At 39.8% G+C, this 13,309-nt stretch overlaps 1 protein-coding gene across 1 annotated transcript; it reads right to left on the bottom strand.

Moving 5' to 3' along the window:
- Positions 1 to 448: 448 nt before the first annotated feature.
- ZNF366 (zinc finger protein 366) lies at positions 449 to 13,078 on the bottom strand. Its single transcript, XM_072860434.1, has 4 exons — positions 11,771 to 13,078; positions 9,425 to 9,616; positions 3,517 to 3,691; positions 449 to 984 (listed from the first exon to the last, which is right to left on the bottom strand). The coding sequence occupies exons 1-4, from the start codon at positions 13,067 to 13,069 to the stop codon at positions 449 to 451; spliced, it is 2,202 nt and encodes a 733-aa protein (XP_072716535.1). The 5' UTR covers positions 13,070 to 13,078.
- Positions 13,079 to 13,309: the final 231 nt, after the last annotated feature.

The raw sequence follows: 13,309 nt of genomic DNA, 5'->3' as shown, positions 1-13,309 counted from the left end.
ATGCACACCATATTTAATAGTACTCTTGCTTATACTGTGAAATACTTAGTATTTTCAGATTTTTTTTTGAGACATATGGTTAGAAGTGTTCATATATATTTAGTGAGATAATAACTCAAACGCTAAAGTAAGTTGCTTTTTGATAACTAGAAAATTGTGTATAAGTCTCTACCACCCCAGATAAAGGAAAATAAACTTCTGTACCCACCCCATTGTGTTATACATCAAATGGGTAAGTATGAAAATGTTATTGTTCAATACCTATTGCATTTCTTGGTGACCTTGGACTGCTTTATTCTTTTAATGTATGTGTTTTACCTTAAATTGTTTTTATTAATTTGGCTTGTTTATTTCTAAAGACTACTACAAACCTCCAGGCTTTGGTAAATTACAGTTCATGTTAAAAGCTATCTGGTCCCCATTTTCCAGCTGTTTTAAAATGTCCGTTTTAAATGCCTATAAGCATTGTTTGTTTTTCCATTTTTCTTTCCAGCAATTCTTTCAAACTCTTGTTCCTGTGCTTGAAATACAAGTAATCAGAGAGAGAGTGGCCAAGTCTGGCCTTTTCAAAGGATATAAAGCTGAAGTGTTCTTTGTTCTTTGCAAGGTCTCTCTCTCCTTGGCTCTCCTGTTTGTCTGAATTTCCTATTCTCTTCTCCAGTCCTCCCTCACTTAGCACTTCTTCCTTCTCATTGCAGTAGGACTCTCTGAAGTCCTTCATCATGCACTCAGGTTTGCCAGACAGATCTTTAGCCACGTACAGCTTGTTGTCGTCGTGGTGGTACATGGCAGGGCTGTACCGCTCTGGCTCATAGCAGTTGTCTTCCTCTTCTTCCTGGCATGAGCTTCCCTTGGCACTTTCACCATCTGAATGAAATAAGATTCCCTTCCCTTGGCTTTTCTGGGAAAGATCAAAGGGCTCTTCCTGTTCCAAGCTTCTCAAGACACTTGTCTGGGACAGAGCAATTCTTCCTCTTCCAAAACCTTGTAGCGGTTTGAGGGAAGGAGAAAAGGAACAATTTATATATAGGAAATTTTACTATGTGATACCTGGTTAAAAAATAAAACATGAGGCAGCCTTCTACGTCATACTTTACCTTTGTCTTCCACCCAGCTACCTCCAAGTGCTTCACTGTTTACATCTAATGGCATCTACTTTGAGATGATGTTAAAAGAAATACTATTGTATACACTTCCGAACCAGGTCAGGACACACAAAACACGGTGCTGTACATGCCAAGCACTTGATGAGGGAGCTAGGAATAAAAGTGAAGTGGCCTGGCCTCTCGCAAACTATTTTTGGCAGTGAACCTACCCACTTGCTCCTTCTTATTTTTTTTTAAATGAAAACTTTGATCTAAAGCACCACAGGCCATAATCAAAGTCCCAGGTTTTGTAAATTTTTTTTCCCAGATGACTGGAAGAGATTAAAAAAATGTTAATGTGTTTGTTCTATGGACACTTTTGTTCAAAGTTACTCCTTTAAAAATGAAAAGACAATCTAGTCTCAGCAGTCTACGATCTCCACTCTCCTTAATTTTTCCTCTTTCATCCACTGAGAAGCCACTCATGCCACTGAAAAGCTCTATGCACTAGATAGTGCTTCAGCTTGAAGAAATCATTATAAATAAATGATGACTCTGAGCGGTGCAGTATAAGTCTGAGTATAGTCCTCTATCTGGTTTGTCTTAGCATTTGTCAGTGTCTCTTCTCTTGCTGGAAATCCAGACATTACCCAGGAGGCATCTGTGGACTCAAATGCTCTCTGAGCACTGGGATGCACTGAGGAAGATTCAGACACTGCAGGCATAGTCCATCTTAATTAAAAGAATAGTGACAGTACTGGGGTGAGGATTTCACCCAACAGCCAATATCTACGAAAGCCACTATTTTACTTGCTTTGTTTTGGTTTGGTTTGGTTTTTTCCCTCAGTAATCGAGTCCAGTTTCTGCAGGATCTATGCAGCCTCACTAGATACAGCTGTAACTTTGCAACAGGTTGTATTTGTTAAAATGGTTCATGAGCAGGTGGCAGCTCTTACATATTGTCTTGTGTCTGATAAGGGCTCAAGGGCTGAAGAACCTTTGTACACTGAAAAGCTCCTAGGCTGTCTTCAATTATAAGTAATTGTGTAACTAGCATGTTGCTGTAGGAGATTTACAGGGAAAAAAGAGCCATTTATTTCATTACCTGTTAGGATCTTTGTAAATTTTATGCCAAATGTCATTAGAGTATGTGTTTTACATATGTGCTAGGCTGCCCTAAAGCTTGAATTTTAGGAACACCAAGAAATCTTACCCATGAAAGATTTATTTATCCAGAAAGTCTTAACAAACAAAATATCTTGGATACTCAAACTCTCAAAACAATCCTCCCTAATTCCCCCACTTCTTTAGACAGCATTGGCATGTGTGCACACATGAGGCTGACTTTAGGAAGTATATGTGGTAGGTGGGAGATAGGAAATTCTTTGCAGGATACCCTGGGTAGTCAAAAATCCATATACTTTGAGATGGGGGAGGAGTGTCTCCTCCTGTTCACATGCTTCTTTGTAAACTGGGTCTTGAGCCTATGGCCTTTGCCTAACATCAGTTATGTCAGTGTGGTACATAATAACCAAGACTCCTGGACATAGAGTGATTCAGGCTTCCATTCCTATTCCAGACTGGAATCCAACAAGCAGTGAGCAAGACCCAGGAAATCTTCTAGATTTTTTGCTTCTGTCAGTTTTGAATGAATTTGTGATTTATGATGTACCTCAAACATGAGAGAAGAACTATAAACTCCTAACGAGATGTGTCTAGGGAAAAATGTCTTCTTGTCCACAGCTGCTAGGCTGTGGTCTGTCAGCCTCTGGGAATCAAGCCCCTTGAATCTGTAACATTTATTAAAAAATAATGGAACTGCACCTTCAGTCAGGAAGATCATGTCACCCAATCATTCCCCTGGCCAGCTGCATGTGCCACAGCCTCACTAAGGCTGAGTCTCCACTGTCTCACTCCCATTTGTGTCTCAGGGTACCCACATGCTGGGAGAAGCTCTGTGCTGCTGTGGATATCGCAGCTTCGCACAGTGATGGACGGGGAGCCCTGGACTTTTAGGTACAAGAACATTTGGTATGGCTCGATAAATCCTCTGCTCTCACACTACTAACCATATTCTCCCTAACACCTGATGACAGCAACTTAGTGTGCTAAAATTATTTCCTTTGTGCTCATAAATACTGTCTCATTTTGTCTCTATCTATTCCTCCACCACACTCTGCACCTCTGTGTCATCAGATATCTAGTCTGAAAGATCTCTGACACAAGGGTCACTACCTTGGGAATCTTGGATCTGTAGCACTAGAGTAATATAGATAGTTAATAACAACCTCCCAGGCTTATGGGATTCAATCTCTTCCAATAGCATTGGATCTATGGTACAAGATCATGGATCTGTGGTACAAAGCTCATGTGGGTTTACTGATATGCATCTTCAAATCTCTCAGAGAACAACCTTGCTGAAAAATATTACCTGGAGAATGAAATCCTCTTTCCATGACCCCATGTTTGACTTTCATGTGCCTGGTTAGGTTCCCCTTCAAGGTGAATTTGCTGGGACAGTAGAGGCACTTGAAAGGCTTACTGTCCGAGTGCAAGTGCATGTGTCCCATTAAGTTGTGCATTCTGTTAAATTCCTTTCCACACAGCTGTAAAGACAGGAAAAATGAAAATTATTAGTTCAAAGGGGTACTTCCAAGGAGAACATTTTAAAATTAAATAGGACCTACTCTTCTCAACTTGAGCCCTGGCGGCTTCTGGCTGGAATTTGTTTTTCAAAGATATAGGCAAAAATCCTATAATCCAGACAAGAGGTTGAGTCTAAAATCCAGACAAGAGCTTGAGTCTGATCTATCTAGGGCCTTCTGCACTGCTGCCATTTTTTAAATTTGGTGACTAGGACACACAGTCAAGGATTGCCCAAAAGCAGGGAATGTTGTTGTAAGGAGGGGAGAGGCTTAAGAGCATAACCTGGAAGGCTCTTAGCTTGAATGAAATTTGAAGTATAACTTTCTGCCCTGATGAACCATTTCATTTGTAGTTTACTAATCTAGCCTTTAATCAAAAACAACGCCAGGCAGAGATGGAGATACAAAATAAAACCAATGAAGGGTTTCTGTGAAACAGTCAAGCAGAATATTACTTCTCCTTAAGTGGAAATGAAACAGCAGCACATTTTGCTTAAAGCTAGAAAAAGTAATTCCTTTTTTTTGTTGTTTCGTGCTCCCCCATTTTTCTCTGATCCTCTTATCTTCTGTTTACCAGCTTCTGTGTTTCAGTGTCTCTGGTGAGTAAGCTGGAATTTAAACAGTCATGGGGCTGCAAGAATGACTCAGCTTTCCCTGAAGCGTGTTCCTGCCAGCTCAAGCTATTGATCATGCAAGTTTCCCTTTGATGAAAAAATAAGGGGTTTTTTTCATTGTTGTTGTTTATCTAGATGGGTCCTTTTGTAGTCTGGTCCCTTATAAAGCGGATATATTCTCAAGACATGAGAGTTTGACATCACTGTTACAAGCTTCTAATCTTCCCTGTCTTCTGGTCTTTCCTTAGCAGGATTTATAATTTTATTCACATTCAAGTGGCTATTTCCATCCTCTGCAAACTGCTGTGTTTGCTTTCTACTTCAGCTCCTTTTTTAGGAATGGTTTTAGACAAATACTTTTACCATCAGCCTTTACTATTTTTAATGATCTTTATTACTATATGACGCAGAATCACTATTATGGAGTAATTGAAACTTCCATCAAGCAGTGTACTCATCTGGGAGAAAATTACTAAAAAGCAATTACTGAGATTCCACAAAATTTTTGGTCTAATCTGACTTCTGATTTAATTTATTTTGGTAGTACAGAAGGTCTGCTACAGTACTTTTTGATTCAAATTCACAAAGCCATCACCTGGAATATCTGGATGAAATGTAGACAGTGGAATGATCCTTGGTGAAATAGTACTGTATCCTTTGCATTTTAAAACATCTCTTGAGGGAAAATGGAAGCAGTTCATTAATAAAAAAATTTGGAGGGGTATTGTTTTTAAATAAAAACTAGAGCAGAGTCAATGCTGCAAAAAGAAAGAGCCTGGAAATTTTCACTTGCTTTTAAAAAAATATCTGCTTCAGCTGCATAAGTTCTCTTCCATGATTTGCTCTCTGTGATTTTGCTAAAATGAACATTCTAGCAAATAAATTTATCAGCAAAGTGTTCCCAAGACAGTGGGGAAAAAAAAAAGAATAGCCACTGAAAATGAGTTATTAATTTGTAAAAGTAAGATATCTGATTCCAAGGGTCATTCATCCACTTAGGAAAGACGACTGTCTCTTCTTTGCATTCAAAGAAAGCTAATATGCCAGATGACTTATATTGAGGGAAATGAATGCACCAAAAAAACACTCTGAAAGTGCTGGGAGGAAACAAAGAGGAGAAGAAACACTGATGAGCACAGAAAATTCGCAAGGAAGAACAGCAGCTGATTATGTCTTGACCAGCTGCTGGAAGGACCTCTGACATGTCAATATTTCTCTGGCTGCAAGAATGCCAATAATAATACCTCTCTAATACTTCTTAGCAGAAAGCTTCTTGTTATCTGCTTGTATTGTGGCTGACCTGTGTTCTCACTAGCTTTTGCTTTCTGATAGCTAGGTCCTTACTTCTCTATCTAAACTGGTAATCAAGGAAAATCAGGTTGAACAGGTGAATGGCTAGAGTACTTCATGCAAATCTATATCTTTATAAGGTATTGAGTATTAAAATGGATCTAGTAGGAGCATTTATTTTGTTTCTGTCAAGGCAACATTTATTTCTCTTTCTTCATAATGAAAAGACAGGGGACTTCGTAAAGGATAGTTCCTTACAGCATAGAAGTTCTGTGTCTCTAAATAAAGGGACGAGGTTTTCCATTTCCCAAAGTCAAGGACAGTCTTAGGGCTGTGTAATGTGTTCTTGTCCTGAAATCTCCTCTGGGTACATGAGGAAACGGGACTAGAGTGGAGAGGTGTGGCAGGAAAATGAAAGAAATGCAGATATGAAAATTGTTTTTCAGAATGATGGCTCTGTGTGGCATGGTCTCTGGGTAACCTATCCTTTTCAAGAGGCACGAGACAACTTTCAGATGAATATCCATTATCCAGAGGGTGAAGGGAGCAGGTTTTGGGCTCACATGCTGGAAGACAGCAACTCAGACCTAGCTGGGGTTCACAGCTAGTGTTTAAAGAACAGCCTGAGCCTGCAGACCAAACTAGGAAGGTGTACAAGATTTTCTTTCTCTGTGACAGGGCAGGGGTGTGAGCACTGATGAGCAGAGTGTGAAAGACGACCCTGAGCCAGTTGCATGGGAGGGAGCTCAAGCAGAACTCACCACAGAGCACCTTAGCACTCGGGGAAATGCAAAGCTCATGCAAGAGATCTTGGGATAGCAGGAACAACATGGTTTACTTGTGGACCTTTTGTTAGGCGGTCTATTTTAGACAAAACAAAATTCAAGCCCTGAAGAGAAAGACCTCAGCTGCAAGTCTGCTGAACACACTGTGTTGCACTGGCTGGTGAAATGGACTTCAGTATAGTTTGCTAGAAAAGCTGAATTAGTTCAACACTAGATTTTGTCTTCCTAAGCCACCACATGAAGTATCACCCTTCTAGATTTGTCAGTCTGTTTTGTTTCTTCCCAAAGTACTTATCTCTCAGATTTTCTTTGGTTTTGAATCCTGATCTAAACCCATGATTTTAGATGGGAAAAAAATGGAGTTCAAAACATCAGCTGCAAAGTGTATTTGGCTGGGATGGAGAAAACTTCATTGCATTCTTTATTGGAGGTCTGAAACATTTTTTACTTCAGCACTAAAAACAACTGTAAATTTCATAGAAGCTTCCTCTACAAATCAGAATTAGCACTATTGCACCAGTTGGTGCAACTCCTTCAGAACTCTTCAGTGTTGGGTTTTTTAAAACAGAAATAAAAAAGGCAGCACAGGCTCAGGCCTTTACATGCTACAGGGAAGTTCACTCTTCAGAGAAAAATCAAACACAGATCCAGGCTGCAGCTGGATGAGGAAACAGAAGGGACAACTATTTGCTACTCCCTCACTTCAGATAGTCTGTGCTTAGCTGTGATTAGACACATAGGAAAGCCTCATGTTTTCTTTTGCTGTGAGAAAAAGGTAAAGAAAACCACTGCATGTGGTGAAGTAGAAAGGCTACTGCTGTGCTCTCTTTCCCTTGCATTCTTCTTTTTTTTTTTTTTCTTCATAAGAAGGGTGTTCCTTTCCTCAAAGAGAGAGGGAGAGGGAGAAAGACTGTAAACTGTCCAAAAGGACCGTGAGAAAACAGGAAGCTTTGAAAAGTACAAGAGAAAGCAAGATGAAATCTATTTGCAGGCCGTTCCCCGGGGGACATGTGAGCCATTGTTAAGCAGGCTGTTCATACAGCTATATCCTTCCTTCTGCTGAGGAGGAGCTTGGTGCCAAAAGGCTGCTATCTGGTCATTGCCTTAACCCTCTGAATACCCACCAGAAATACTTGCTCGAGTCTTTCTAGGGCTCTGCCAGAGAGGCAAGGGATGTTCCTAACACCAAAGAGCAATTCCTGATTCTCCCTTTGCTTACTGTTACAATCTCTGCTCTGTTCAGGGGCACTGATGTTGATTCATACCCCTTCAGCCATAGGAGAAACTGATTCACTGTGCTTACTTGTTTCTTTCCTCCTAGGAATATTGGGTGCAGACAGAGAAGTAAAAAAATAAGAAAAACAGGTATTCCTGTAGAGCTTTTGTTACTGGCTGGAAAACACACTGGTGCTACTCCAGTTCCCTGTTCAAACTATTGCCGTGTCTAAGTTTTAATAGTCTGTCATCATCAAACCCTAACCTGAACACAAACTTCTGACTAATCTGCACATACCTAAAAATTAGTGTGGGTCCAGAACAGCTGATCAAACAATTGAGTTTCTTTTCTGAAATTTGAGGGATCAGAGGAGGACTTTAACCAAGTGGGAACAAAAAGACAGGTTTGCAGGTGTTCTCAAAGAATGAAAGTCTCCAGTAGACTTGACATGGAACTACCCAAGCATTTCAGTAACAGAAATTATTTCATCAATATAGAATAACATAAGTCCTAATATACAAAATATCATTTTAATAGGACATAAATTAAAATGAAACAAAATGCTAAAGTTGAAAGACTTTGCTGTTATTTTTTCAAAGTTAAATGCTTCAAAGTTATCAAAGCAAAATGAGGAAGTCAAAAGATTCATTTTGACATTTTCCTATTAAAATTATCACTGAATGCCATATTTTTCTATGACATTTTGGAGTTCTACATTTTTCAAGAGAAAATAATTCCATTTAAAATTTTTCATCCAGCTCTGCTTCTTGATGAAATATTCCTTTTAAGAAAATATTTAATTCTGTAAAGATGTTGGATGAAAGAGTTCTAGAAATTGCTTCCAGATCAATCTTCAGTTACTTAGGCATAAACTGGATAATATGCTCCACTCTGTATTTATAGCCCTCTTAGAGCAGATCAAAGTGAGAATAAAACCTACAACCTTTGACTTCACAAGGTATGGCTGCAGTAATGAATCAGATAGATAGGCAGCAAAAGGAACAGATGTGTCCAATACTGACTAAGAATATAAACATGAATAATTCATATGGAAGATATTAGAGATTAACATGGTCAAGAAAGCCAAAGCCTCAAAGGTTTATGGGGAAGGAGGAGAAGAGAGGATGGAAAGGGAATGTCAGCCTCCAATGTGCTGGAGGGAGGCAGCAAACTGGAACTCACACAGGATCCTAAAAAGGCCAGATGGTCTCAGAGGCTGTTCTGTTAGGATGCTGATGTCTTGCCCTGAATTTCAGTTTGGTAATTACACTTGGCCCATTCAAATCCCTTCTGCCGTTGTATTTTGCTGTGGCTTTCTTTGAGTCCTTCCCTGACCTGTCGCATAGCATCACTGTGAGAAGTCGTGGCTGCTGCTTTTCTATGGTCCTCTGCAGGGTGCACAACTTGATCTATGTTTTTAGTCAGTGTTTCAAGCTATTAAGCACTTAAACTTCTGTTTGGATAGCTGTACTGAGCAACTGTCAGGTATGCTTGTTGTCCTCAAACCGCTGTAGCATTTAAATGCTCATGAAGGAGAAAAAAATATTTGAGGATGAAAGTAACTGATATTGAAGGAAAAAGGAGTAAACCACAAATATTTACCTCCATTATTTTGTGCTATGTAAGCAGAACTTGGATAAAGAAAGAAACCCAGGATGGTTTATGCTAATTTAAATGCACCTGCAGTATGTGTTAGCAAGTCTTGTTCTTCTAATTCTACTATATCACAAGATAATAATATCATAGAAATATCCAGTGCGTTAATGCCTCTGCCACCAAATGCACTTACCTTGCATTTAAAGGGTTTGACATCAGAGTGAACAATCATGTGGGCCTTGAGGGTCTGCTTTTGCACAAAGCTCTTGAAGCACAAATGGCATTGATAGGCTCTGATATTGGTGTGGATCAGGACATGTCGCTTCATGTTGGCTAGCAGAGTAAACTCCCGGCCACAAATTCCACATTTGTGCTCTTTCACACCCTGTAAGAAAAGAAAAAAATCAGAAAATTCTGTAGATGGAAAATTTTGTAGATCATTTCATCTGCAGTACAGCAATACATGAATTATTCATTCTGCATTAGCAAAGTAAGTAATAAATTATTTCACTTTTAACATAATTTGTTTAAGTAATACATACTTATATATTTTTTTCCTGGCAAATTCTCATAAGAATCTGAGAAGCAGAGAAGGAAAACAAAATGTAAGCTTAATGTAATAATGAGTTTTGTTTCCATCAGTATGTTTACAAATCAATGAGACATAGTCAGGAGCAGAACTTCTCTGTCTTACCCTGCTGTTTATGTAAAGTATTGGTCAAATGTGTGCACTTATTGACCAAAAATAAAAGGTTGGTTTTTAGAGTTAAGAGACTAAAGTAGTGCTTGTCTTTGATAATTGAGTGTCATTAGCTTCTAGAAAGGACATAGCCCTGTTTTGAAGAAAGCTATAGAAAATAATCTGAAGTAATCGAGAAGTAGTCAAGCAATGTCACCAAATAAGAATATACATGTTACATTCAATGAAGAGAAAAAACTGTTCACTCTTAGTGGGACTTGCACTAACCCTAATGGAATGATCTCATTTTATCTCATGTTTACAAAGGTTCTAGCACCTTTTATGCCATTCAATCAATTTACTAATGCATAATTCAATATTCTTGCTCACACCCATGTGGTCTAACTGCCAGCTCCTCAGAAAGTTATTTAGATGTTACAAAAATCAATTAATTTACCACTAACACTTTAAGAGTTTGGGTATAACTTGCTGAAGGTAATGAAGATTTACTAGTGAAGTGCCAAAAGCAATTACTCCTCCTGCAGGCCCCCATTGCAAAGAAGACTTGAAATGATCTCTACTTTTGTGCCAGTCAGTGGTTTTCACAGTTAATTGCAAAACTAAAACTGTGAACACCAACAGTGGCTTTAAGTGTCTGCCTATCTGATGTGAGGCTGCATTTGGGCAGCTAAGTACTGTTAATTATGTTCACAGCTGAATCCACCTGCAGCTGTGGACAAAGAAGTAGAAGCTCTCTAAAGGCTCAGGGGCATTGCATTTCCTGTGACAAAAACTACCAAGTCTTAAATTAGTAGAATTATGCATGGTAAATCCGAAGACCAGGGAATCTCCAAAAAGAGCAGAAATCATAATCATATATTAGGGAAGAAAAAGCAAATGTGGAAGTAGAGGTTGTTGGGTTTTTTTAAAAAAATGTGTCTATAAGACTGAAATGCTGTAGCTTTCTGTATTTTTAATATTTTTAATATAAAAGCCAAAATTCAAGTGTTAAAGGAAAATTATGCAAAGCTGGAAGCACATTTTTATAAAATGTGTGGTGTTTTGACTTGTCTTAACAACATTTTTGTAAAGGTGGATAAGCCAATTTCAGACATTCTTGAATGGAACAGTTTCATTTTTCCTGTTTTTGAAAGCAGTCTTTCTGGATGTGTTCCAAAGCCCGCTCCTAGCCTAAACTGACTCTGCTGTCATTGCTGTCAGCAGTGGCAAGACTGACACTTGATATGAATTGACTGGGATTATGGTCCTGCCTGTCCACTTTTATTAACTGGCATTCTGGATAACTTATGCACAAAGGGGAATTTGTCTTAGGTTGTTTTTTCCCTGAATGTCTCATTATAATGATTCTTCAAAATCTGATGAGTAATAATATACTTTCTTTTGCTGCATACATACAGTTTACTGCAAATCCACCTACTTCCCAATTAAGAGAGCACAGCAATAGAACTGGTTTTCAGCAGAAAATTTCTGTAAAATTTCGGGGGAGTTATACAGTTCTACAAAATTATGTTATAGAAGGCCATTCTGAAGATAAAACCCAGAAATAGAGATGTGAATACAGTGTTGGGAAGTAATACAGGTGCTTTAACTGAACTCCTGTTTATAACAAAGCGGGTTTTGTGTGTACTTAAGACTGACAGAGACATCTAGCTTCTACTATTGCCAGCGCTGCTGGGGTTTTTGCTGTGCATAAAACTCTCCAGCTGGCAAAGGGCCAGCATGAAGCTCTATAGGCTGATTACCTTCTTTCCGAGGAGGTACATAAGTGCATTTTTAGTAGCCTGTAATCCTTGTGCTACCTTCTGATGCAAGGTGAGCGTGCAACCCATGCTGGCTTACCTTGTGAGTTAGGGAGTGTTGTTTGAGATGGTGGGGCTGCACAAACTCCATGCCGCATTCAGTGCAGATGTATGGGCGGATGTCTTTGTGCTTCATCATATGGTTTTGCAGCTGACTCGGGTACTGGAAGGTCTTATCACATTCAGTGCAATTGTACTGTATAGGGCCACGGTGGGTTGTTAAGTGTCTCTTCAGCTGAGCTAGGGTTGGGAAGTCCAGGCCACACTCCACACAAATGTTCTCTCGGCCACTCTCGTGCTTAGACTCGTGTGCTTTCAGCTCGCTGGGGTAGGCAAAACCTCTGCCACAGATCCTGCAGTTGTAAGGCTTGATGTCACTGTGTTGCATCATGTGTCTCTTAAGGTGACTGGTTTGAGTGAAAGCCTTGTGGCACACCTGGCACTTATGTGGCCGAGTGCCCTGGTGTGTCAACATATGTGTGTGCAAGTGGCTCAGCTGCTTGAAAAGCTTGCCACATCGGGTGCAAGCATGTGGCTTAATGCCACTATGCCCCAAGATATGGGTGACCAAATTGTACTTGGATGTATAGGACTTCTCACACATAGGACATTGCCAGCGTTTCTGTTCACCTCCCACATCAACGTAGTAACTGTCATCTATCTGAAGGTTGACATCTACTCTTTCCACTTTCTGTTTATTTTCACCACTTTCTCTTACTTCAGCCCTCCTGAAGGGTGGCTCTGGAGGTCTTTTCATTTGAAAGGCATTCCTGAAATGAAAGTTTGGTGGCACAATAAAAGGAAACATTAAGCCTGGGTGGACTTTAGGATAATAAGGGTAAGGAGCCTGCATGAATGCTGGGCTACTGGGCCATGCCATGTTAGGCTTCACTGGTTCTTGCTTAATGGGCTTGGCTCCAAAGTGCTCCAGAGTTCTGTAGAACTGAAAACCAAAGTTGCAAAGGTCGATCATCTGGGAGCTGTACTTGGGCTGTGCTGGCTGTTGGAACACCAGGGGGAGACTGGAAGAGCCTATGTCATTGTGATCTTCAGGTCTGTTTGGTGGTGATGAGGAACCCTCGAGGGCAATAGAAGGAGGCATTTTTGTTGGCATGCTCTTGCGTTTCCGAGACCCTCCTTCCAAGGACCCCTGGAATGTTTCCATGTCTCCAAGAGGAGGAGGGCCATAGCGGAAATGTGAGAGGTGCGGTCTGAATTCTTCACCAAATGCAGTTGCTTTGTGTAGCTTTGTAACAGGGCTCAGCGGCTGCAAGCAGCGGGAGAAGGGAGAGGCTTGGGTACTGTCCACATTAAAACTTGTTTCTTCATTCTTCATCATATCTGATTTTTTCTGTGTTGCCCAAATTCCTTAAAACAAACAAAAACCCAAATATCTTTATTTCTTCCTCTTCTCCTGGGTTTAACATTTTATTGTTTATTTTATTGTTTTGGAGGTTGTTGGGTTTTTTTAACTAAATGTGACTGAGAATGTCTTAGGCCCATATAAGACAAAGGCCTTTTAAAGCAGAATTAAATTTGCTAGCAAAGAACAAAGAAGCTTTCATCTTCCTCCAGTAGA

The sequence above is a fragment of the Ciconia boyciana genome, chromosome 4 (assembly GCF_034638445.1).
Source record: "Ciconia boyciana chromosome 4, ASM3463844v1, whole genome shotgun sequence".
NCBI classification, from domain to species: domain Eukaryota; kingdom Metazoa; phylum Chordata; class Aves; order Ciconiiformes; family Ciconiidae; genus Ciconia; species Ciconia boyciana.
Note: the sequence above shows the minus strand (reverse complement) of the source record. Positions and strands in the feature narration are given on the sequence as shown.

Excerpts from the sequence above, each read along its gene's own strand:
- ZNF366 (XM_072860434.1), bottom strand. The coding sequence starts at position 13,069 with ATGATGAAGAATGAAGAAACAAGTTTTAATGTGGACAGTACCCAAGCC. Across the intron at positions 9,617-11,770 it reads AACACTCCCTAACTCACAAG|GGTGTGAAAGAGCACAAATG; the intron begins GTAAGCCAGCAT and ends CTTTTCTTACAG. Across the intron at positions 3,692-9,424 it reads TCAAACCCTTTAAATGCAAG|CTGTGTGGAAAGGAATTTAA; the intron begins GTAAGTGCATTT and ends CTGTCTTTACAG.